The following is a 23,865-nucleotide window of genomic DNA, read 5'->3' on the forward strand; positions in this document are numbered from 1 at the left end:
GTGAATGGCATCGCATGTGGTGGGTGAGCAGACTGCAGATGGCTACATCCTATTTGACCAGATCACATGGATAACATTCCTGTACTTAAGTATAGCTATACTTAACGTATGGACCATACAGGTGTGCATTTCACTGATTTCTCCCCCCACCAAAGAAGGCATATTTTGCAGTCATGCACAAAATGTCTTACCAAACTGTTCATAGTCATATCTTCTAGAAGTGTGTTTCTTATGGAATTGTGTGTCCTGTGTCCTCTTTCACTTAAGGATTGTCCTCCAAGTATCTTTCCAGCCTGGTCCTGCTTAATTTGTGAGGTCTAATGAGATCATAGCCCAAGGTGAAAGTATTATGTGGAAGCTGTCTGCACAAGTCAAATATATGCCAATCATAATGTATTCAAGTGTCCTGCAAAACTGTAACTCTACCAAATTACAGGGCCAATAGCTATATTTATCAGCAATGAAATGTGAGTCTCTGGGAAGGACAGATGTTTGAGTCTCACCACCTGTGACAGCTGGTGCATGCTATGGGCTGTGACAGAATTAACGGTGAAGATACATGCCTGATGCCAGTAACTGCCTCCCTTTGCCTGCTTTGGTTTGGTGGCCTTGTTGGTTAGGCTGTGTTATTAGGATGGAAGAGCCGTGAATGATAAAGGCTGTAAGTCAGTGCAGCTGCATAGCCAGCAGCCACGCAGTTATGGATGACGAGAATATTCCCTGTATGGTCCTGAAGATTAATCTAGAGGTGGTTTGTGTCATCCAATCCACGTGCAAGGGACAGTTAGTCCCTTGGGATTTGTTTTGGTCATGGTTAGTGCCGTATTGCCTTTACAGTTGAAATGCCCTGTGTGCTATGATATGTATGGAAACCGCATCACCTCTCCAGAAGGCAGAAGCAACTGATGCCACCTTCTGTCTTTTACTGTCTTGAAATTAGCAGTAGGTTGTAAATTCTTCTAGTGCAGCTTTGTGGAGCTGGTACTTTCTTTCCCTCTGTTTAAGCAAGAACACTGGCAAGCTGCCTGCCCTCCCCTGGGAGCCTCATCCTCCAGGTTTGTTTGCACACTGCTTGCCAAATGCCTAAAAAAAGGAACCAATCAGATTGCATTTGCTTAATGCATTAATGAATCTGCTTAGGTGTCATCAAGTCTCATTTCTTAGTGAGCTGTGACAGCTTAATGCCTCGGGACTGAATTGCTGAGGAGAAGTTGCAGGGTGATGGATAGCCAGAGGAGTGCTGGAACCTGAGGACTTGACCATGCCATGTCCCCCAGCCCAGAGTTAAACTCCCCTGGGTACTAATGGAAGCATGTAAACAAAACACAAAGATGAAGGTAGGTCTCCCTTCTTGTCATTCTTGCAGGAAACATGTTATTTGCTTTGTGGTTAATGCCCTTTGCCAAAGGTGCTTGAACTCCTTGGCTAGCTGCATGGGAATAGATTTTACTTATTAGAGTTTGAGTCATAGTTTCAAAAAATTTTTCTTTTAAAGGGTCATTTGGGAATGCAGAATTATAATAACCTTCGTTATTCCTAGCAAAATGCATGCTAGCTCCTTCCCTGTCTCCTGTGGTGATGCACCAACAGCTCTGTAGCAGATATGTTTTATGTGTAAGGACTGGTACACAAAATTCTGACACTTCTGAAAAAGCAGCCCGTAGCCAGTGGCACTGGTGTGCTGCATGTCTTTTCACGCCGGGAAGGCCACTCAGATGCTGAAATGAGAGTGGCTGGCCTTTTGGTCAGCGTGAGGAGGGTGCCTGGATCCATCCATACAAGGGTGCACCAGTGCTTTTGGGGTGAGCCTTAGCAGATGTTCAGTTCAAACAGACTGCATTAGAGCTGGGAGGAACAGGTCTGTGATTTGCCTTCATCACACACAGTTAGCTTTGCCTTAAATGCCCAGTGTAACAAGTTTCAGGGCTCTGCAGCCAGCCTCTGTGCTCACTCCTTTGCTGGCTGAACTGGTGGCACATTCCAGTCTATCCCAGACAAGGCTCCGTTGCTGAATGCTGTGCCAGTGTGGATTGCAGGACTGTGTGCAAGTCTTGTGTGCACCGAGTCCCTCCCACAGTTCCTCCAGGGCTCTCCTTAGGGGATTCTCTGGGGACCGGTGGGACCAATGAGACTCCATTGGGCCATTCCTTTGCTTTACAAAAAAAATGTGCCGAGAACTTCCTCTCGGAAGCTACAGCTTCCCTGGGAAATTTCTAAAACTTTAAACTTCCCACAAAAGCACTAGGCATGTTAGACAAAATATGATTTTTTTTTTTTTTTTAGTAGAAACTTAACAAGTCAAGCATTTGACATAAAAATGAGAGCTTTTTTTGTTTCAGATGTTTGCATGGCTTTGTCAAATGTTTCTGAACACCTCAACTGCTGTTTAGCTGAAAATTGTTTTGATCTTTTTTACCTGTTCTGTGGAAAATAACAGATCACAAGCAAACTATGTGTTTGGAGAAAATTTGTATTTTTATTGAAGAATGTATTTCCAGTGAAGCTTTTTATTGCATTTTTTAAAAAATGCACAGACAACAGGCTACATAAAGAAGCTTTATTCTATCTTTTAGTCTGAGTGCTGAAGGTTTTTCCCTGGCATTTAAAATCAATTACAGGTTTGCTATTAGCACTGATGGAAAAGAGAGAAGTCCTAAACTGTCATGTCTCCTCATGGTTTCCTGTGACTCCTATGGTTTAAAAAACCCCAGCCAAAACAAACTCAGAAACAAAGATTTGAGCAGCCAGAATCAATCAGTCCTAGGGTTTATTATAATTTCATGGTCAGTGTTTGCCCCACAGACCCAGAGATCTTTGGCAGCTGTAGAAAGGAAAATGACCTTGCCTGAGCCTCCAGCGGAACCTGTCATAGTATTAAGCTTGCTGTTAGACCCAGACTTCAAGGACACTTCTTTGAGTGCTTATCTTGCTACTCCTCGGTACAAACAATGCAAACCTCCACTGTCTTTCAGTAACTGCTCAAAAATAATCAAATTCAGCATTAAGAAATGCCCGTGTTGATACAGAGCAGCACTTGATGCCCTACAGCTGAGCACAAAGCTTCTTCCTGTGGGAAGCTCACCTTTTAGTCCTCTCATTTCTTGAGAGGCAGCATGTCTTGTAAAAAGCCTCGCTAAAGTCTCAGAAAACGTTGCTAACTAGATGATGGAGTTTTATGTTTGAGAAAGATGGTGATGTCCTGGCTTTGGTTTATGATAATGGTGAAATCACCAACATAATTGCTCTCACTCAGATGAGGAATTGAATGACACAGCATGAGTAAGGTGTATGAAAAAAGATTTGTTTCCTTAGCAGCTGAAGCTATCACAGTGGTATCCAAAGTATCTCAGAACTGAGCGATGGGAAACCAGTGACTGTCAATGCTGAAAACTTGTGTTTCCAAGTTCCGTGCCTCAGTTTCCCAATATGCAAAGAAGGGATAACCCTACTTAGCTAGTTTACCAAAATGTTTTCTTATCTGTGGCTGAATGCCTAGAGTTTCTTGCAGAAAAAGGCATGGTGGAGACAAAGTGCATGCTGCTGAATTTCCTTTGTTCCTGAGGAAAACACTGCCAAAAGAACCTCCAGCCTGAGCAAGCTTGCAGTGTAGCTGGGCAAGACCGTCACAAGATGTGGGGAAGAACATGCTGTTGCAGTCGGAGTGCAGAGAAGATATGAGAAGGTACATGACAATGCACTGCAAAACGCAGCACCCCGTTGAACTGCTGACCCTTGTTCTTGGTGAGGCCATGTGGGATCTACTTTGCAGGGCCCCGAGGAGCAGCTGGCTTGGGATCCACAAACTGGCTAAGTCACCTCTACCCAGGCACTAGTTCCATGTGAAATTTTTCACTCTGTTCCCATATTCTCCATTTTTGGCATTCACAAGGTCTCTTCTAGATGTACTGATGTTTCAATTACCTGCCTGCCTCTAGGTGTGGTCATGAGGCCTAATTTTGCATGGAGGCTCAAACTACTTCAAGCGCTGCCAACACGGGATTTATGGCATTTCAATACACTTGTTGTTTGCCTCTTTTCGTGAGCAAACTTCACTTTGTACAAAAGGCTCAGCACACAGCTACCAGCTTGGTGAAAAAGAGCTGTCTGTTAAATAAGCTGTTCCCACCGTGCTGCCACCACCTCGGAGTGGGCAGGGGCGATGCCGTTCCTCCTCGCTTCCCCCACCGATGCGCTGTGCCCGCAGAATTCCCTCATACTTCATTTCTGGCATCTAGTGTAGATGACAGCTTGGCTATTTTTCATTTGTTATTATCATCTGCTGTGGGTTAGTGACTGGAAATCATTTTCTGCCCAAGACTGACAGGGATAATGCGATTCAGAAGAGGAGCCATTTCTCAAAATGTCCACAGGCTGGGCATGGCGACTGTTTGATTTTAGCAGGATCAGACTTGTTCCTCTAATTCCTACTCTTTTCCCCCCCAGCAGGTTCAATGAAGGGAAAAGAGGGCAGAACTGCTTCCTATATGATTTTATTTCAAGAACAGCTATATAAGCAAAACAAACCAACCCACCCAAAACCCACTGCCCCTTTCACAAAAGTTAAGTTCAAGGTAGTCAAACAAAACTCTTCTCCACTGTAGGCACTGAGTTTTGGTTAAAACTGTGACTGTGAAAAGGGGAATATATCCATCTACCACTGCAGTCTTCTCCATGAATTTATTGTGGCCTGTAAATACTCAGATTTTGTGGGGGTTTTTTTAAGAAAAACCCACCAGCCTGTGCCTATTTTTCCTTTCCGTAGTGCTCAGGCAGCTAATTTCTGGAGCTGTAGAGAACTTGAATGGAAAGCTGTTAAAAGGAAATGGGGTCCTTCCTCATCATGTCTCGTCTCCATGTTTATTTTGTCACGACGTCCTACAGTACAGGAGAGCGAGGAAGAAGCTGTTACATCGTCGTCTGTTTGAGACAGGCTGTTACCTGCCTGTGAGTCTGGGTATCCTCCAGCTTGCGGTATGCACCGTGCCAAGCTCTTATCAGGGACTGATGGAAGCTGAAAGAGTTTTTCAGGACCTCTTCAAAGTTGATGGCAGGTAAAACGAGTTGCAGGCCTAATTTCTCTTGTCTCTATCTCCATTTCAAGTCTCCATCACCTTCATTACATGGATGTTCAAATAGCCTGAACAAATCTTTTCATCTGCTAGCACTTCTATTTTTCCATCCAAATGATCGCACTTTTTTCTCTTTCAGAAATGAATGAAAGGAGATACTTTCCAGCTGTTTGTAAGACATAAAGAAAAAGATCTGCTTCTCTGTGTCACTTCTCCCCCAGTGCATTCAGGGCTGGCTGCTGTCTGACCCGTGCTGTGCTATGGGGGGTACCGAGAGCGCTTAGCAGGTCCAGCATCCCAAACATGGGTTGGTGGCTGCCACCTGGTAAAACATGGGAAAATGTGGGCTTCTAAACATGCCTGCCCTGCACCTTCATCCTTCCTCTCCATGGTGGTCCGTCTCTGTTACCATGATCATTGTTGTTTTACAGGTTTTGAGGTTTTGTGTTCTCTGCTTGTAATCTCCATGAAGCCTTCAAATCAGAAGTGAAGTCCTGAAGCCTCAGCCCCGCACCCCAAAATGTGCAGACTTTCTGCTCGGCATGTGAACGGTATTGAGGGGAAAAATGGGGCTCTTGGGACAAGTGCAACTAATCTTTCTGTAGGAACAGAAGGATTTTAAAGTCTGAGGATTGAACTCTGCATCACTGGGGCTCAATTCATGTTTTTTTTGTCTTGGCTTTAATGTGGTGTTGTGGGAAAGTGCTTTATTTTTGTGCAGCTTTGATGTTCCACAGCTGCCTCACTGCATCCAGTAGCTCACTGAAGCACTTAAAAGCAAGTCATCAAGGTCTGTAACCCCTGCATTGCACTTCAAGGCAGCAGAGCAAGTAGAGCAGAGCTGCAGTTAGCACCAGCGTGCTGCTCTCTAGCAGTGGTCCGTGGTGCAGCAGCAGTGGAGCTAATGGACTCTGCCCACCCTGTTAGACGTGCACCAGCCCAGGTCTGCCTCCCAACTGACAGGTACTCATGCCGACGTTCAAGAGACCGGGCATTTGGTAAAAACCATAGCAGCTGGGTTCAGTTTTCAAAATTATTTGGGCTAAATTCTGGTAAACTTGGGGGAAAAGCTTTGGCCTTTTGAGTCATATCTGACCCTCCGGAATATGAGAGGTGTATTTGCAGACACTGCATTTGCAAAGTGGTTCACTGGCCCTGCTTTTGACATGCTTGTGTAAGAACTGGGGTCTTTTTCTTTTTCTTCCTTTTTTTTTTTTTTTCCTTTGTCCGTCTGCCCCCAGACTTTGTGTTTGCGAAGGGTGACCTGAAGTGATGATATTTTTTTTGTTTGTTTTGGTTTTGGGTCGTTTTCCTTGTTATATAATAATAGTTCTATTATGGTAAAGCAAATGAAAGGCAGACTTGCACTCGAGGGCAGGCGTTAGAAGATGGTTTCTCTTTGTCCCCAGATGAGGTGTGGCTTCTTGCGGCTGCTGACTCTTCAGGTAGCCAGAGCAAACAGACAGCGAGATGCCACACTTGGCAGATAGTTAAAGCCTGCAATTAGCCAATATGCAGTTAACTAGATTAGCAACAGGGAGAACCAAGTGGCCTTGGTTTAGGACCACCTGATCCTGAATGAATTAGGTAGCAAAGCATGGTGCGTGCTGGATCGCCAGAGGGTGTTAGAGGGGCTCTGGGCAGTCCTAAACTGGGCTGGTTTTCTGCTGCCTCATGGAGGTTCCTGTTCCAATTTGTGGGTCCTATTTGGGTACTGGCACTGGATGTGCTTGTATGTCTGGGACACCTCGTCCTTGTCCTCTAGGGCACACTTGCAGTTTGGAGCTTATTTGCCTTCCTCATCCCTTTGTATCACAAGTGTCCAAGACACATCCTGAAGTCCTTTTTTCAACCCTTACAGAAGTTAAAACATTCTCCATGACTTCCCAGGCATTTTCTACTCCACTGCTATATTTAAGAACCACTGGAAGTGGGCTTTTGTCTCATCAAGGTCTGATCTGGAAATGTGTCTGAGGTAGGTGGTGGGCAGGTTTTCATTGTGTAGAATTAGAGTCACTCAGAATGGAGATAATTTTATAATTTCATGGAAGAATTTGAGAACAAATATCAAATGTTCAGGTCTAAAACTTACTTTTTCACAGAAACAGTTGAAACAAGTGCATTTTCACAGATCACATCAATTTTGTGGAATCACTGCATTCTCCATCAAAAAAATTTGACAAAAGGTAGTCAAGATACTCTCTCCATCAGTCTGAAAGCCCCTAATCCCCACATGTAAAGCTCTGATAATGCTTAGCTGGAAGTTCTTAATATAGTACCTCTGTAAATGAGAACAGTGCCTTTAAACCCTATGTTGTTTTAGACTTCTTTTTGAAACACCTCAGCATTTTGCCCTTCAGCTGACTCAACCTCAGTTGTTGCTAGATCAAGAGAAGCTGTGTTTTGCTAGTCTCACTGCAGTTTATTTACTCTGAAGTCCTAAGTGAGATTTGAAGTGCTTTTGCCTGCCTCAGTTTCCCAGTGTATTTTAACACTTCTCCAGTCACCTCATGAAGAGGTGTTAAGTGCCATTTGAGGCAATGCAAACTGCTCTGGGCTCATTAGAGGTAAATTGCAATATAATTAATTACAAGTCCAAAGTATTACTGTCATAAGTTTCCCTGACCTCAGTATTCCTGTGTTTTTATGCTTTCAAGTGTAAAGTTGTCATTTCCTTTCCTGTTTTCTTTCATGAGCTTTGTTCAGAAAACACATGTCCTTTAAGGAAACTGAAGCACTGGTTTTTTGAGAGTTTTGTTTCAGGTGTTGGCCTCAGCACCCAGCGGTGCAGAAGTCTTCCACTGCAACAGAGGTTTCTCAATATGGAGATGCTGAAGCTGCAGGTTTTTCTGCCTTGCATGTTTTTGTATCGTAACAGCTCCTCTCTGCTTGCCTTTCATGGCCTTGAGGTGTGTGTCTTGCACACTTCTCTTGTCACTCCTTGATGATCTGATTTATTCTTCATGACAGCACTTGGTGGAGGAAGGGTTTTAGAAGGTGGTATCCCTCTCAAAGCCCTCGGCCTCTGCTAGTTAAGGGACAGTGTCTAATGAATAAGGAAAAGCCAGGAAGGTCTTGATGCTCCTCAGGGCTGGGCAAAACAGAGGTAGATAGAGAGAAGCAGATACAGCAGTATTGTACTCTTCCTGTTGTCTGTCCAGCTTTTTTGTCTCTTTTTCTATTATTGTGTATTCACGATTGATGCAAATGAACATTTTAAAAATAAAAGGCCTTCATACACACCTCTTCTGTATGTTGGTATTTCAGTTCCCATTAATTTTTATCAGTGGAGGAGGCATTGGAGCACAGCTTGTACTTGTTACTGAAGCTCAGCTCTTTTCTACAAGTCTGCAAAGCTTCATTGGCACCTCCAGTACTAAATTAATAACCTGCTTCTGCTACTGTAGGTCACGTAACCAGAAGGTCTGTATAAGCTCCCTGGCTCCAGACCTGTCTGCTGGGCTCTAATTAACATTTACTCATTGCGCTTGGGCTGTTTCCCTCATGGGCTTGGATGCCATGCAGTATCGATTGCCCTTGCCCAATGCACAAAAGTGGTTGCCATGGGGAAAGCCCAAGGGCTCCCAATCCCTCAGAGGTTCCTGTGAACAAAAAAGAAGCTGTCTGCATGCCAGGAGGCTGCTGCAAAGGGCCGCGCTGCTCAGCAAGCGTGCTGTGTGAAAGAAAACGTGCTGAGAGGAACAGCTGAGCAGGTTTCTGGATACAAGCGTGTGAGGTGGCATGATTTCCATCCCTGCTGCGGATGGGGGGAAAAGCCCTGTTCAGCCCTGTGCTCCTGCCTGCAGTGCTCCCAGGCTTCAAAGCAGAGTCTGGAGGTTTAGTCAAATAAGTCCAGGATGTGTTTGTTGACATAGAGAGGCCATGCTTCATGTCTAGAGAAAGGGGATTTCAAGGCAACTTGTTTTGTTAACTTGTGAGGGATGATTGGACTCTTCTGTCAGGGGGGACTGGTGGAGGTTCTTGGGGTGCTATGGTTGGATGAGAGAGAGGGTTTAACCTTGTAGCAAGGTCTTATACCATGGTTGTCTCAAGCAATGGCATGATAGCTGTCACCAGGTTCATTTCCAGGACGTATGTGAGTGCATGGACGCTGCCCCTTCCCCGTGTAATGTAATGCATCATTACAGGGTGTGCAGGTGACAGAAGAGCACGACCACGTGAGTGACGCTGCTGGAGGTGAAGTGGGTCTGACCCAAGGAGGGAAGGTACTCTGTTCCCTGATTATGGCTGCAGTTTTTTATTTCCTTTTAGAAAGGATGAAATAAAACTTTGGCTTACTGTTTTTACGGCTAAGCATGTAGTCTTTCAGGTTTCTCTTTGATTGAATCTGTCCCATCAGCTTCAGTATTACTGAACCAAAAGAAAAGAGAGTGTAAGCAGGTGCTCAGGGAGAGAGACTGGACATAGATGCTCCCAGGTGGTCTTAATCTGACCAGCTGACCATCTTTGCTCTACTTTTGTCACTTTTGGAGATTTAATGAGGGTCACACTTTTCAGTGCTGCTAATGCTGTTTCCCTGTAGAAGTGCTCATTTTGAGACACCCAGGAGCTTAACTTTTTCACTAGAGCTGAGCTGGTAGCTCATTGCTGGCTCCTTAATTAAAGGGAAAAACCTAAAACGGTATTGGGGAAGTCCTTTGAAGAGCTACTGCCACCACTATTTTATGGTAATGTTCCTAGCTGATGGTGGGACCAGCTCTGTTAGATGATGCACGCATGTGTAGGAAGAGACAATTTCCTACCTTAAAGGGTTTATTGCCTTAAAAGAAAGTATTGAGAAAGGTGAACAAGCAGCATTTCTGCTATGCTTGCTTTTCAGGCAGGAGCTGGAGCAGATTAAATCTTGCCTAAAGCCCACAACACAGCTGAGGCAGAATTTTTCTTGTGTCTCCTAAGGTCTAAAGCAGTGCTGAAGTCCGAGGGCAGTCCTCTGCCTCTTGTTTGTAGCAAAAGGGAGAAGCCTTTTGAGAGAATTCTCCTGTTTCATGCAGGAGATGTCACATTTGGAGACCCATTTGCTGCAGTCAGCTCATTTTCTGCCATTCTGCGATATATAGGGTTGTTATTTTCTCACATATCTGATTACTCAGCCTTGGAGAAGCTGAGAGAATTGCGTGGTTTAAGGTGACTCATCGTAAGGCTGAATCCTTTACTCCTACAGCGCTGGTACCTACGGGGTGGCTCAGCAGTGGCAGGAGGATGTTTCCCTTTGGCTTTGCTGCTGCTTTTACCAAGTGAGGTGACAGTCATCTCCCCAAATTGCAACAGGGTGCATGTGCTGCCTTTGCTAGTTGGAGAAAGATTGCTAACTCCTGCAGATGGTTTTCTGTGGCCTTTTTTCTCCTGTAGGAGCTGAATTACTGCACATTTTTACAGCTAAAGAGCCCCTTCTCACTTATCCGTTGGCTTGTAGGTTGGATACAATTGCTGAGGACTCGCTGCTTAGTGTCTGAATTCCTTTTCTCATAGTACTCATGTGGACACTCTGCGTCCAAATGATTGTAAAGACAGCTTGAGCTGCTGTTACTCATAGTTAACAGAGAACCTCATGTGAGCCCTTGCACCTCTGCACAAAGTTTCTCTCTCTTTTTGTGTACATGGGTGTTTCTAAAAAACAGCCAGCAGTGACCTTGTTATGGAAGACTTCCAAACTAGACATGGAAATGATGAAAATGTGATTATTTTTACATTTGAAAGTAGCTTTTGAATGAGTATAACAACAACAAAACACACAGAGTAGAAAACGAAATACCTGCTGTGCGTTGCATATTGCGTAATTTTCCACAGCCCAGGGTGCAGTGACTGTGGCCATGCCATGCTGGAGGGCCAGGCTGAAGGAGTTAGTTCTCCTCTTTTCCTAATCTTTCCTGAATGTGGTGCTTTCTGTAGGGCTGGTACGGATTTACACCCATCTAACCGAGAGGGGCTCCAAGCTCACGCTGCCTAGCTAAGCAATTTACTGTGCAGAGATGTGATCAAATCCTGCAGCAAAGGGGGTGGAAACTTTATCAGTTTCCAGCAGATGCGTTCTTTGCTTGTGCGTTGTGCAAAGCTTTAGGGATGATTCTCGTGCAGCAGTCACTAGCAGGCAGGGAGGGACCGGGAGCACTTTGCAGTTCAGAGGGTGTCCCTGCCTGAAGGTCTGGGTGCTCCTGAGGTCCCTCGGGTCCTTGTGGCTGCAGCACCCGGGGATCTGCCTGCCAGCCCTACAGGCAAAAGATATTCCTTGCATCTCACGCTCAAGATTTCTTCAGAGAAGTGGTTGCTATGCAGCCTTGTTTATTCCTGGTATGTGACACTGTGTGCTTGCTGAGCTTGTACACCTGGAAGGGGGAACCTGTTGTCCTCCTGGAGAAGGGGTCTGGCTTGACAAATGGCTGTCCCTGCTTCCAGTTTTGGAAACACAGGGTCTGGAGCAGAAGAAATCCTCACTGCCCTGTGGGAGGCAACCCACAGCGGAGCTTTACAGCTCCTGGGGAGATTACAAGCTTAACAACGTGGAGCTAGATTTCCAAAGTGAAGAACACGCGTGTTTGTGAAGGAGGTTGGTGGATAGCCTGTCTCGTGTGCTGTTGCTTTCTCAGCAAGGTGGTGCTCTGGCAGGGGCTGGCAGGAGCCAGGAGAGGGGTTGCTTTTACTGTGCTCTGGTGGAGGTTGCTTGGTGCAAGCGTCCTCTCTCAGAAGGCAATAAAATCTGGGAGAAAGATTTGATGATTTTTCCTTTTATTTTTCTCTGTTCAAAAAGTTGTTTTGAAAAGTCTTAAAGCCACACAAGGGAAGCTTCTGCTGGGTGACTCCAGCTGTGTACCAGACATCTTGGATGTCATTTAAAAGAGACACAGTCCTGGGAGGTGTGGAAGAAGAGCAATGATTGGGGTGGTGGATGGAAGGAGGGGAGAGGAGGACAGGCAGGAGCTGCAGAACAGACGGGGTGGTTTGTTGACAGGGGAGCTCCTCTTCATAAGAAGAGTGAGAGCCTCTGTCATGCCAGAATGAGAGCTCCCACCCTGGCTCAGCTGCTGCCCTCAGGCTGCCTTTGCTGCTGTGTGTGGGCCAACAGGCAAGTCTGTGCTCAGCTCCTGCTCAAACTTTCCTTGCTCTGACTGGGGCCAAAAAGCAAAAAGTACACCTTTGGTCCTTCCTGGGCTCACACTGTTATTTTCCAGGTACAATCTAGGAAGGTCAAACTCAAATCACCGTTCTGAATTGTCCCCTGCCGAGGTTTAGGTCAATGTTATATGGCTCCTAGGGGTGATGGTTCACCACTGCAGGATGGTAATCAAGTCTGCTCTTGTCAATGGCTTAAATTGCTATGTTTCGCTAAGTTTGACATTGACACCTCACTCCAAAGGATGTGGGGGACAAGTGGAATAATTCTACTCCAAGCAAAGAGAGGAGAAGTGAACTCCAGTGAGCTCACAGGCTCTCTGATACGTAAATGTCTAGTCGCAAAGCAATACCACTCTGATGAACATACTTGCCTGCAGGTTAGCCTCTGTTTTCAAAGGGGTTTATTACTAAAAGTATGAATCTCTGAAAACTGGATCTGGGGAGTATGAGGAGGGAAGATCCACAGTCTAACGCATCTTGAATTTCTTTTGGGTTGTGGAGATGCTGACCTGCCACAGCAGCAGAGGGAGGACAAACCGAACTCTCTGAAGGGCTGAGATACAGGGACTCTGCTCATTATCAGGGGTGTTTGCTGGTTACTTTGTCCTGTTTCTCTCCTTCTTTCTGGAGAGAATGCCTTTGCTTCACTTCTTTTCATTCCCTTTCTTCCTGGTAATATCCATGCTCCCTCACCCCTAACAATTCAGCAAGCTGGGGCTCTGCTGCAGAGACCACTGCTGTAATGACAATGGTAACCACGTGTATTTGTGTAATATCTGTCATGCCAGGGCCTTTGAGAGCTTTGCAAAGCTTCTAAGCATCATCTGCATTTTTCAGTTGGAGATACTGACCTGTAAGAAACTAAAGTTGACTTATTCAAAATCTGTGGCCTGCAGAGGTCACGTTTATATGCTCCCAACTTTTTTCTGGCCTTAAGATTTATATTTCTGGCCTTAAGATTTATATTTCTATTTCTCTGCAGACCAGGCAACGAATCAGCAGCAGAGCTAGCCCTGCTTCTGCAGTCTTCCACTTTTCATGCTGCTCTTTGGCTATGTTCACTTTTGGATGTTGGAAGTGATGGCAGTGGGGCAACGTGGTGTTTTCTGTCAGGTCAGTGAGCCAAATTGTTGCAAGGTTTTGTCAGCCAGCTCTACTGTGCTGTGTGTCCAAATCTGGCAGCTCTTTTTTGTACCCCTCCCTGTAAGCATTGCAGTTTGTTGCAGAGACAGTGTGTTACTCCTTTACCTCTTACTGGCACCTGGCTCACCCAAGGTAGATGCTGCCAGCTGGTAGGTATTAGAAAATAGGTGTTTGTCCACCTTGACTGAAGATCCTGCACGGGGCCCTCCGTGCACTACAGTGTGGGGCTCTGAGCAACAGGTCAGATGCAAGACAGCCCCTGTGTTTAGCAGGCATCAGCATGTGGACACTTGGGCACTCTAAGGATTTAAATGCCTGTGGAATTAGATGATATAATATGGGAATTTATGGGAATAAATTCAGAGCAGTGGTAACTGTTGTATTTCAAGGTTAATACAGCACTAAGAATAGTACAGGGACTTTAGTGGAATAGATGTAAGAGTAATAAAATGGATAATTAAACTGGTCTCGTTAGAGGATATGCTCCTGCTTTTGCATATCAGCCCTGCACCTTATGCTCCCAGTGCTTGTTACTCATAATGAAAAATTTCAATACAAAACTCAGATCTTATGTTGCAGCTGAACAAAATTACTTCAGATCATTGAGGATTTCCCTGCCTGATGATTACACAGGGACAGGACAAGAGCCCTTAGGATGCTCACTTGGAGTTACCTTGGATTTATGCAGCTGTTTGTGGAAAGTTGCTGTAGTCAGAGTGCTTGGAGTTGGTTTGTGCCTTTATGAAAGGTGTGTGGAACAGTATGCAAGGCCCTACCAGGAGAAAACTACTGGCCAGGGAATGTATTTTTGTAGCCCTCTGGGATAGCTTCACACAGAACTATGGGGTCCCTCTCCCCAAGGCAGCTGAGAGGAAGGCACTGAGGGAGAGAAGCCTGCTATTTCTAAGGAAGTGCTTTTACAAGAAAATGACGTGAGCCAACAAGCATCTGGCCTAACATTCTAAGACATGGGCCACTGGTTGGACTTAATTTGAGGATGTATTAGTTCAAGGTGCTGATTGTGACTGCTTCTGTACCCAAACTTTAAATGTCAGGCATCTAGAGCCTTTCCTAGAGTCCTTCATGGCAGAAGTCCTATGTGCCCTGAAGACTTGCTCTCAGAAGCAGCAGCTGATTGTTGCGTGCTTTCTCTAGTGCTAGCCCCTGCAGTTTTACTGCTGTCAGCTAATTCATGTTCATACAGCATTAGCACCCGGAGGCCCCTCAGGGTGAGGACATCTCCGCATGAGGTGCTCTACAATGCCCTGCATGGGCTCAGGATCTTGCAATTTCAGGGTCTTCTTCAAAGTGCCTCAATAAGGAGGGGAAACCTTCCAGCACTTTTTGTGAGGCTAGGTTATGCTCCAGGCAAAGGTGTGTCAGTGTACTTGGCTCCTTCTCATCTCATTGTGCCCGGCAGTCACAGGAGCCCACAGAGCAATCAATCACCCACCTTTGGGGAATAACCAGTCTTGGCCACAGCTCCAACGGAGAACGTTGCAGGGCTCAGTGGGAGCGAACTTGTGTACAGTACTCAAATAACCGTGGTGTCCAGCACAACACCTCATTAGAGCTGGAATGAGGGATTGTTCAAGTGCTTTTTGAAGGAGCTAATGAGGTTTGGCATTCAGATCAGCTTATTCCAAACTCTTGATTTGCTTCCCTGGGTTAGCTGCTGCTTGTGGTAACTCTTGTTTCATGGTTGAGCGGCCCTGCTCTGCTGAGAAGCAGCCATTGCAGGAGCTTTTGATAGGGGCATTGAACTTTTAAGATCTTCCAAATGAAAGCTGAGGGCAGAACTTGTAAAAAGAGCATCACATGGGTGATGCTTTTCATGTTACATCTTTTGTCTGTGCTCCTTGCCATGCACAGTAAACATTTGAGGAAGCAAGTTTACTGCTTCAGAAATTCCTCAAAACAGTAAATTCAACGGTAAGAGAAAACAGATTTTGGATGTGTAATCCCACTTGGATCATTGTGCAGAAAGATACAGGAGCAATTCTTGTGAGCTGTGTGTCTAACCTAAGTGGCTTTGACACCAAGAACTTAGAAAAGTGGGGAGAGATGCAATTAGGAGCACAGGGATCTGCCTCGTGATTCTCTCACAGGCCTGGGGAAACTGCCCAGTTCCACTAGACGAGGGCTTTTTACTCTACATAAAAACTTCATGCTACAGATGCATTATGGTCCTGTAAGCTGAAATCCACTGGCCAAAAAACCCCCAAATGACCGTGATCACTCCAATTTCATTTTACCCTCACAACAAGCCTCTGGCTGGTGAGATATTGGGTTCAACATCCACAGCAGCTCCAGTCCTGACAGGTTCTGTAGGGTTGTTGGCATCAGCATGCTTCACGTGACGATACTGTATGTTTGCTGTGCTGGGATGCCACCAGAGAAATAGCGTGTTATTTGGGAAAGTAAGTAACGATAACATTAAATAATCTCTGTTTTCATTTACTGGGTGCTAGTGATCCAAAGAAGCTGAAAATCCCAGAGGATGCATTTCCTTTTGATTAACCCAGCAGAGGAATGACAAGGAGTACAGTTACTGTCTACTGAAACATCACGAGGGCCTAGAGCTGTTCAAATGCAGCTGGGTTTCATTTTTTTCCTCTTCAGAAACCATTTTCTAACACTTTTTTTTTCACTCAGCAGCGAACCACTGCCACTATTCACTCTACAGAGAATGGAACCAGCTTGTTTTCCATGTTCCTGTCAGCAGTGCCAAAAGATGAATCCTGCTCACTCAGCGCTTCCCCCAGGCTGCAGGCAAATGACTCTGCCATTATCGTTTCAGTCACAGTGGTGTTGGTGCAAGGGAGAAAGGGGTGACCCTACATAGCTGTACATTTGGGGGTTTTCACATCATGTAGCTGACCTGAATTAGGAACTATGCCCTGAATTTAGGCAATTAAGCCTTTGGGGGCCATGGAGGTGCCATAAGTAATGCCCTTTCTCATTATGCTTTATAGTGTGCTAGCATTTAGGTAGGACAGCCTGGCAGAGTAACAAAACTGAGACATGGAGAGCCTGGCTTTGTGTTACAGGGTAAGTCAGTGGCAGAGACAGCCTTCTAGCTACAGGATACACTCATTTCTGGTACTTACTGTTTTCTCTTGGGCATTTTTAATACCTTAAGAAATGGGGCATTCTCAGCTTCATTTAGGAGGTGATCTTAACCAGCCAAAATTGCCACTGGCATATTTCTTAGATATTCATCCTATGCAATGAGACCAAAGAAAACATACCTTAATCCCTGCTTTATGCCCTAATCCCACTCACAATAAAACCTCCAATCCTTGTTTTAAAGTACACAGTCCAAATAGATTTACATTTGTATTTTTTAGGCCATTTAGTGCCTGCCTTTCATTGAAAGTAATGGGAGCTATCTCTAAAAACCCTCTAAGCACCTTCATTCCTTGAGCTTAAGCTGTCTCTGTGAATTATCTAGACTAACAAAAAGGATGGAAGTCGGAAGTGGGTTAACTGTCTCAGCTAACTCCAGCCTTTCGGAAATCACTTGCTTTACTCCACATGAACGCTTTGACAGCTTTACTCCACATGAACGCTTTGACAGCTTTTGAGCGGAGTTAAATATCTTGAGCAGGGGGTGGAGCAGTACAGGGCCTTATGAACAATTTCTATTGACATTTTCTTGAGGATACCATTTTATCTGATTGTAAATTTGATTGGTAGTAGAGTATCTAAAGTCCTTGTACAGGCACTCTTTGTTATTTGTTTTAAGCTTACAGAACATATTAATAGGGACCTGCCTTTGCTTCTTCCATTGAGCACGGAGGAATTTTTCCTTCTGTAATAATTTAACTGAACTGTGTCTGTGATTGATCCTTCTGACTATATTTAGCTGATAGTTGTTCTGTTTGCAGAGCTCTAGAGGCACCTAAGAGTGGATTTTCAAAAGCAGTTCACATTGGCACCCTTCTGTACTCACTGACGTTTATAGGAATATTACTGCTGGCTTACCATCCTGACCTCTTATCCTAAGGTACGCTCTGGAAAATCCCCTTACTTCTCACTTAGACCGTAAGAAATGGGCTAATACGTTTAAGGAAGCTCAAGCCCTGTATGGTGACTGAAGTCTGTGTCAGAAGGTGAAAACAAATTTCTATAGAGTTTCGAAGTGAAAGCAACCAAACTGGTAAGGAAACAAACTGCAGGGACTGAAGCTGAAAAGTGTCACGTTTTGCTATAGCCCTAACCTGAAGGGCTAAGCATAAACCTCCTTTACCCTCATATGCCCTGCGAACTATAACGCTGTCTACATCTCCACTAGTCCTGTGGGATGTGCATTTGCTGATGTGAGCATGGTGGATAGTTTCTGGGTAGCTGGCATCCCTAAATAAGGGTTATGCTGCAGCCTCAGGCTTTCTGAGGTGCTGCAAGTGCTATAGGTACCTCAGCAACACTATAAATGTAGGCAATTTATCTACAACAGCAGTTTTTTTCAACTGCTTTTCTCCCTCCTTTCCCAGTGGGTGGCAGATTTGAAGTATTTGGCTTGTGGTTTGAGTTGTGGCTCAGAATTACTCATGGATGTGTCATAAAATCTTATCTATCCCTTTCTACAGAAAAAATCTTACAGACTGGTAGAAAGTGCTAGACATAGGGGTTACACCAACCAGTTTCCAGTATTGTTAGCCCAGTGCCCCCCCCCCCCTTAAATCCCTGTACATTTGTATTAAAAATGAGCAAACTATTATATCCCTCATTTTTTCAGTTGTTGTTGGAGCAAGTCCAGAGTGGCGTTACAGCTCTTTGTTGTCAAATATGTGAAACGATGCTCCTGCTGCAGCGGCAGCGCTGAGTTCAGCGGGAACCACTCCAGTGTGCTGCGCTGGGCCCAACGGCAGCGGCCACGGTGAGAGACGTGCCTCTACTGCCGTGCTCATACAGCCATGGGGAGAGCAGCTGCTGGGGTGGAGTTATGTTTCCCCCATTATGTCAACAGCGATCTTCCTCCGGCATTTGGAATTTATGGCCATGGTTTTGACAGAATGCTGAAAACGCATAGCTTGAATGTATTTTTATGTTGTTTTAACACCACCTGACTTGAGCAGTTTCGTACACAGGAACCTCAGTAGGCAGGGTAATGCCAGGGATTGGTGGCTGTGACTTGCACTAGCTGTGTTATTTTTCCATGTAGGCTCTCGATGCTGCAGAGGAACCCACCAGCAGCTGTATCAGGCCCAGCGACCAGCAGCACATCGAGCAGACTCTCCTCTGCAGAGAGCCCAATGCCCCCCCCCCCACCATGGCAACGCAAGATGATTTTGCAGCAGGTAAAGGACTGCAGCAGACTGGAGACTTCTTCAGCCAGGGCTTGTTGCAATCCTGTTCCTGCAGCCTTGTCCTGGAGGATGTTCGCCTGCAGCAGCAGTGACAGTGCCCAGGAATGCTGCTCAGCTCAGGGAGGCAGAGCGTGTACAAAAGCTGCATTCAAAGCGCTGATCATGAGAGCCTGGAGATGCTGGCCAGTGCAGCAACTATTCTTCATGCTGTACAAGTGAGGGCCCAGCCTTAGGGGCTGGGTAATGGGCAAGATATTGGCCAGGACAAGGGGCAGGGAAACAAGCTGTGTACAATTTTGAATTTTCAGGAACGGCCAAGATCAGAAATTTTTTGAGGCAGGCCCTGTTTATGTTGGGGTTGTGTGTCTCTGCAGTGAAGAAAGCACAGAATAAACCCCTGTAACAGTGACGCAGAACAAAGGAGAATGGTTGGATGGACAATCTGATCCTACATATAGAGTAATCAAATTAGCCCACTGAATATTTGGGACATCTAATGCAGAGGGCAAACCTTTTAGTTATAACACCTGGTGATTAACTGTGTCCTCATACTTTCTGTGTTGTGAAGGGAAATAAGAAAACCAACAAAACCCAACTCAAAATTGAGTGGAAATTAAAGAAACAAAGGACTTTCAAACTAGCTTTTGAAAACATCTACTTACTAGACATTGTCAAATTCTAGAGACCATGGTGTGTTGCCTACCCTTTAAAAGGAGAGGGAAGGAATCCCGTAGCCATGGATGCGCAACTGCCAGACATGTGCAAATTTATAGAATGTTCAGCTGTCTATCATAGTGCTGGAATGCAAGCGCATCACAAAGCAGAATAGCATGAGGGCAAACAGATCGCTGTGGACGCCAGGACTGCAGGTCGCTACTTGGTATGTCTTGTAGTTTAACCCCAGCTGGCAACTAAGCTCCACACAGCCGCTCGCTCACTCCCTCCTGGTGGGATGGGGAGGGAATCGGAAGGGTAAAAGTAAGAAAACTTGTGGGTTGAGATAAAGACAGTTTACTAGGTAAAGCAAAAGCCGCTCATGCAAGCAAAGCAAAGCAAGGAATTCATTCACTGGTTCCCATTGACAGGCAGGTGCTCAGCCATCTCCAGCAAAGCAGGGCTCCATCATGCGTAACGGTGACTTGAGAAGACAAAACACCATCACTCTGAACATCCCCCTCTTTCTTATTTTTGCCCTAGTTTATATGCTGAGCGTGATGCCATATGGTGTGGGATATTCCTGTGGTCAGTTGGGGTCAGCTGTGCCAGCTGTGTCCCCTCCAAACTTTTTGTGCGCTCCCAGCCTTGTGCTCTTCTTGTGCTCACTGGTGGGGTGGGGTGAGAAGCAGAAAAGGCCTTGACTCTGTGTAAGCACTGCTCAGCAATAGCGAAAACATCCCTGAATTATCAACACAGGTTTCAGCACAAAACCAAAACACAGCCCCATACTAGCTACTATAAAAAAAATTAATTCTATCCCAGCCAAAACCATCACAGTGTGTTAGTCTTCTATGGAGAAGGGGTGTCTGTTTTTTCCTCTCCATATCAAATGCAAAATCAAACACAAAAAGGAAACCTACAGAGGGTGGAAGCAAGGACAGGTAGCCTGGGAGGAATACAGAGGAACTGTCCAAGCAGCCAGGGATCAGGTTAGGAAGGCCAAAGCCCTGACAGAATTAAATCTGGCCAGAGACATCAAGGGCAACAAGAAAAGCTTCTATAAATACCTTGGTGATAAAAGGAAGACTAGGGAAAATGTGGGCCCTCTTTGGAAGGAAATGGGACACCTGGTTCCCATGGATACGGAGAGGGCAGAGGTACACAGCGACAGTTTTGCCTCAGTCTTCAGTGGCAAGGGCTGCCGCCACGCTGCCCAAGTCAAAAAAGGCAAATGTGGAGACTGGGAGAATGAATAACTGCCCACTGTAGGAGGAGATCAGGTTTGAGACCATCTAAGGAACCTGAAGGTGCACAGGTCCCTGGGATCTGATGAGATGCATCTATGGGTCGTGAGGGAACTGTCAGATGAAGTGGCTAAGCCACAAAAGGGGGCCTACAGGGCAGATGGTGAGGGGTTTTTTATAAGGGAGTATAGTGATAGGACAAAGGGTGATGATTTTAAACTGAAAGAGGATAGATTTGAATTAGCTATGAGAAAAAATTCTTTACTGTGAGGGTGGTGAGACACTGGAACAGGTTGCCCAGAGAAGCTGTGGCTGCCCTCTCCCTGGCAGTGTTCAAGGCCAGGTTGGACGGGGCTTTGAGCAGCCTGGTCTAGTGGAAAGTGTCCCTGCCCATGGCAGGGCAGGGTTGGAACTGGGTGATCTTTAAGGTCCCTTCCAACCCAAACCATTCTATGACTCTACGATTCTGTATTGCAAATTTGAGTAATTTGTACTGTCCTTCTTTTAAAGCTAAGTACCACACCCCGGTTGCTGTCTACTGTGGGAGCATTCCCAAATTCAAACCCAGATACATAGCTCTGCGAGGCGGAAGCATTGATTCAAACTTGCAGTTTTGTGGCAGCAAGTGGACCACTGAAGAAGAAGGTGAGGATGGAAAGGGGTTGAATGTGCATAGGTGTCCTCAGCCAAATGAAAAAAAAAGCTGATTTCAGAGAGAAATGTTCATTGGAAGTCAGTCCTCATGTGCTGACTCTGTGTCAGAGTAGGTGGCTGACAGAGAGCTGCAGATGATCTTGCCCTCCTCCAGTGGTGTGCATGGCATCACATCTCTCTACTAGTTCATTATGCTTTCTCCTTTATCAACAGTAGCCAGATCACTGTGTACAGTACAGAGACTGTGGCCCAACTGGCCGTGAATCAGGCATGGTAATGAGATGTGAGTTCTGTTTCTATTCTTGCTATTGATGTATGGTCTTACCGTAGCTAAATTCCCAGTTCTTCCTCTGCTTGCCCCTCAGATGCTGTAGAAATGCTGGCATGGTCTGCCTGCTTGCTGAGATGTCTTTATGCTTTCCAGAAATATCAGTAGCACTGAGTGGGTCTTTACTGGTAGTCTTCACAGAAGCCAAGTCCTGAAATGGGAATTTTTTTTTCCCTCTTACCAGTGGGGCCTTCAACCTCTCTCTCCTGGCTTGCTAACTCAATGCTGTTCAGAAGAATTAAACTGATGCTAGTTTTATGAAAAATAAAAATAAACTGATCTTCTGAATGATTAAAAAAGCCCTTGAATGCCTCGCTCATTAGATGGGTTGATTGTAAAGGTGTGAGGTCAGCTCTAACTCACTTCTCTTTTACCTGATCTACAGCTTCTTTTCAGTCCATATTAACAACCGAGATGAAAGAGAAGCCTAATTTATGGGATGGGGAACATCCGTACCCAAGGGCCATTCCTTCCCTGGATGGCTGGATGAAGGCTAGTTTGGACATCCTCAGTACTGGGGATGGTGGTGATCTCTCCCACCATTCTCACCGACCCTTGACCCAGCAACTCCAAGAGAGGGAGGTGAGCAGTGCTGCCCGAAAAACTGTTCAGATCAAGGACAAGCTGAAGATGAGGAGGATGTCTGAGGATCTCTTAGCCTCACATAGAGGTAAGGCGGGAGCCTGCCCACTCTCTTGTGGGAAGAAGGGTCTTTTCCCAGCCTAGAGAGCTAGCTGCCATTCCCACTGAACAGTTCTCCCCTGCATGTGCCCCCCTGAAATAACCTGCCCTGCTCTCAGTTCCCTGTGTAGCCCTCCTGTTGCTGTAGGAGTGCATAACTGGGGGGCAGGGAGAGGAGTGGGAGGTTGTGTGTGCAGGTGACATTCAGGGTAAGCACAGGTCCGTGGGCTCCCTGTTGTCTAACAGGTGTTTCTCTGATGGCTCTGTGGAAGTGGGTAAGTGTTGTCCACTGGCCTGCTTCAAGTGGCTGCCAGCATGAGCATGTTTCCCTGTGCAGTTATTTAGAAGTTTCCAGGAAATCTGTCCAATGAAATATCTAGCGGTGAGTGCTTTAGGTTTGCAGTGCTGTTTCTATTACACTTTGTGTCTCTACTTTGCAGGCCTGACTAACGGCAGTGACCCTGGGGGGGTTCCCCTGAAGCCACTAGTTTCCATGTCAGCTTCCCAGAGGTTCCTGGCAACCTCCAAGCCCCTGCCTCCCATCCAGAACAGCCTTCCTCCCTCTGAGCTCAGCAGTATGAGCAACGGAGAGCAGGAGCATGGGGAAAATGGCACAGGCTGTGACGACAGTGATGGGGATAACAAGAAGCTGACGTCGGAGGCAAAAGGAGCTCAAGTAAGGAAACCAAGCCAAATCACATGTGGTGCCTCCTCAGTTTATTGCCCGTAGGCAGAGCTCTGAGATCTTCTTTCCCTGTGGTGCGAGTCCAGGGAAGCAGCTGATCCAAGGAAGAGCTCAGCTGGACATTGTGCTGCAAGATGTCTTTGCAACATGCATACCACAGACTTCATGTCCTCAGTGTACATCAATAGGAGAAGAGGTGTCTAAATAGTTTCTGTGCTCTCTGGTGGCTCCTGCTGTGTTTTATGACTGAGAAAACTCCAGCAACCAGTTGGAGCAACTAAATGTGTCTAATCTGGTCAAGCATATCCTTCTACAGTTAGTAAAATACAGGTGTCTGTGACACCAGTGCAGACACACCAGTGTCCTGGTGGCTTTTTAATTCAGCTCTGTCTGGTTTAGATAGAAAAAGGTATCATTGCTGGAGCAGGCAGTCCTGTAAACTCAACTTGAGGTTGTCTCAGCTTTTGAGTTGTACAGTCATGTTCTCCTGCGCAGTTATCTCTACCAATATTTCTGGAGTTCAGGGGCTTCTGTGCAGCTTCATCCTCCCCCATGGGTCTGCCCATGGGTAAGTGATGGAAACTGGCAATTCTGCCCACGGGGAATGAAGTCCAGACCTCATCCACTCGATTGCCTTTGCAGGAGGGGCAGAAGCTGCAGCTGATTTGGTTTTGCCGTGGTGGACAGGAGAAGGCAGATGAATAACAGCTTTTGTGAACAGGCTAACCAATAAAAGGCTATAGTGTACTTTATTTCAGTCTTACAGATACAGGGGGGAATGTATGCTTGACATTAACTCTGTTGGTTTCACTGGAGTTTGAACAGGTCTTGATCTGGCTCTTTAGCTGTGACAAGAATGATGGGATACTAAGAAAGGGTGTGTGTCCGCCCCCGCTCCCTCCATCCCCCTTCCTAGCCATGTCATTGGGGAGCCTGAAGTAATTTCAGCAGGCAGAGAGAC

The 23,865-nt window shown here is 45.8% G+C and overlaps 1 protein-coding gene and 1 long non-coding RNA gene across 2 annotated transcripts in view; both read left to right on the forward strand.

The window, feature by feature from the left end:
- The first annotated feature begins 1,192 nt into the window (after positions 1 to 1,192).
- On the forward strand, positions 1,193 to 8,311 carry LOC141920637 (uncharacterized). Its single transcript, XR_012622409.1, has 3 exons — positions 1,193 to 1,337; positions 5,501 to 5,620; positions 6,931 to 8,311. It is a non-coding gene; the product is annotated as an uncharacterized LOC141920637 (long non-coding RNA).
- An 8,056-nt stretch (positions 8,312 to 16,367) lies between these two features.
- Positions 16,368 to 23,865, forward strand: part of LOC141921592 (TOG array regulator of axonemal microtubules protein 2-like) — a 42,818-nt gene continuing 35,320 nt past the window's right edge. The window contains 8 exon segments of the mRNA XM_074820516.1: positions 16,368 to 16,394; positions 16,798 to 16,823; positions 18,085 to 18,225; positions 18,511 to 18,601; positions 18,604 to 18,646; positions 21,067 to 21,201; positions 21,924 to 22,208; positions 22,660 to 22,895. Coding sequence (XP_074676617.1) covers positions 16,368 to 16,394; positions 16,798 to 16,823; positions 18,085 to 18,225; positions 18,511 to 18,601; positions 18,604 to 18,646; positions 21,067 to 21,201; positions 21,924 to 22,208; positions 22,660 to 22,895 — 984 coding nt within the window.

The sequence above is a fragment of the Strix aluco genome, chromosome 3 (assembly GCF_031877795.1).
Source record: "Strix aluco isolate bStrAlu1 chromosome 3, bStrAlu1.hap1, whole genome shotgun sequence".
In the NCBI taxonomy this organism is placed as follows: Eukaryota; Metazoa; Chordata; class Aves; order Strigiformes; family Strigidae; genus Strix; species Strix aluco.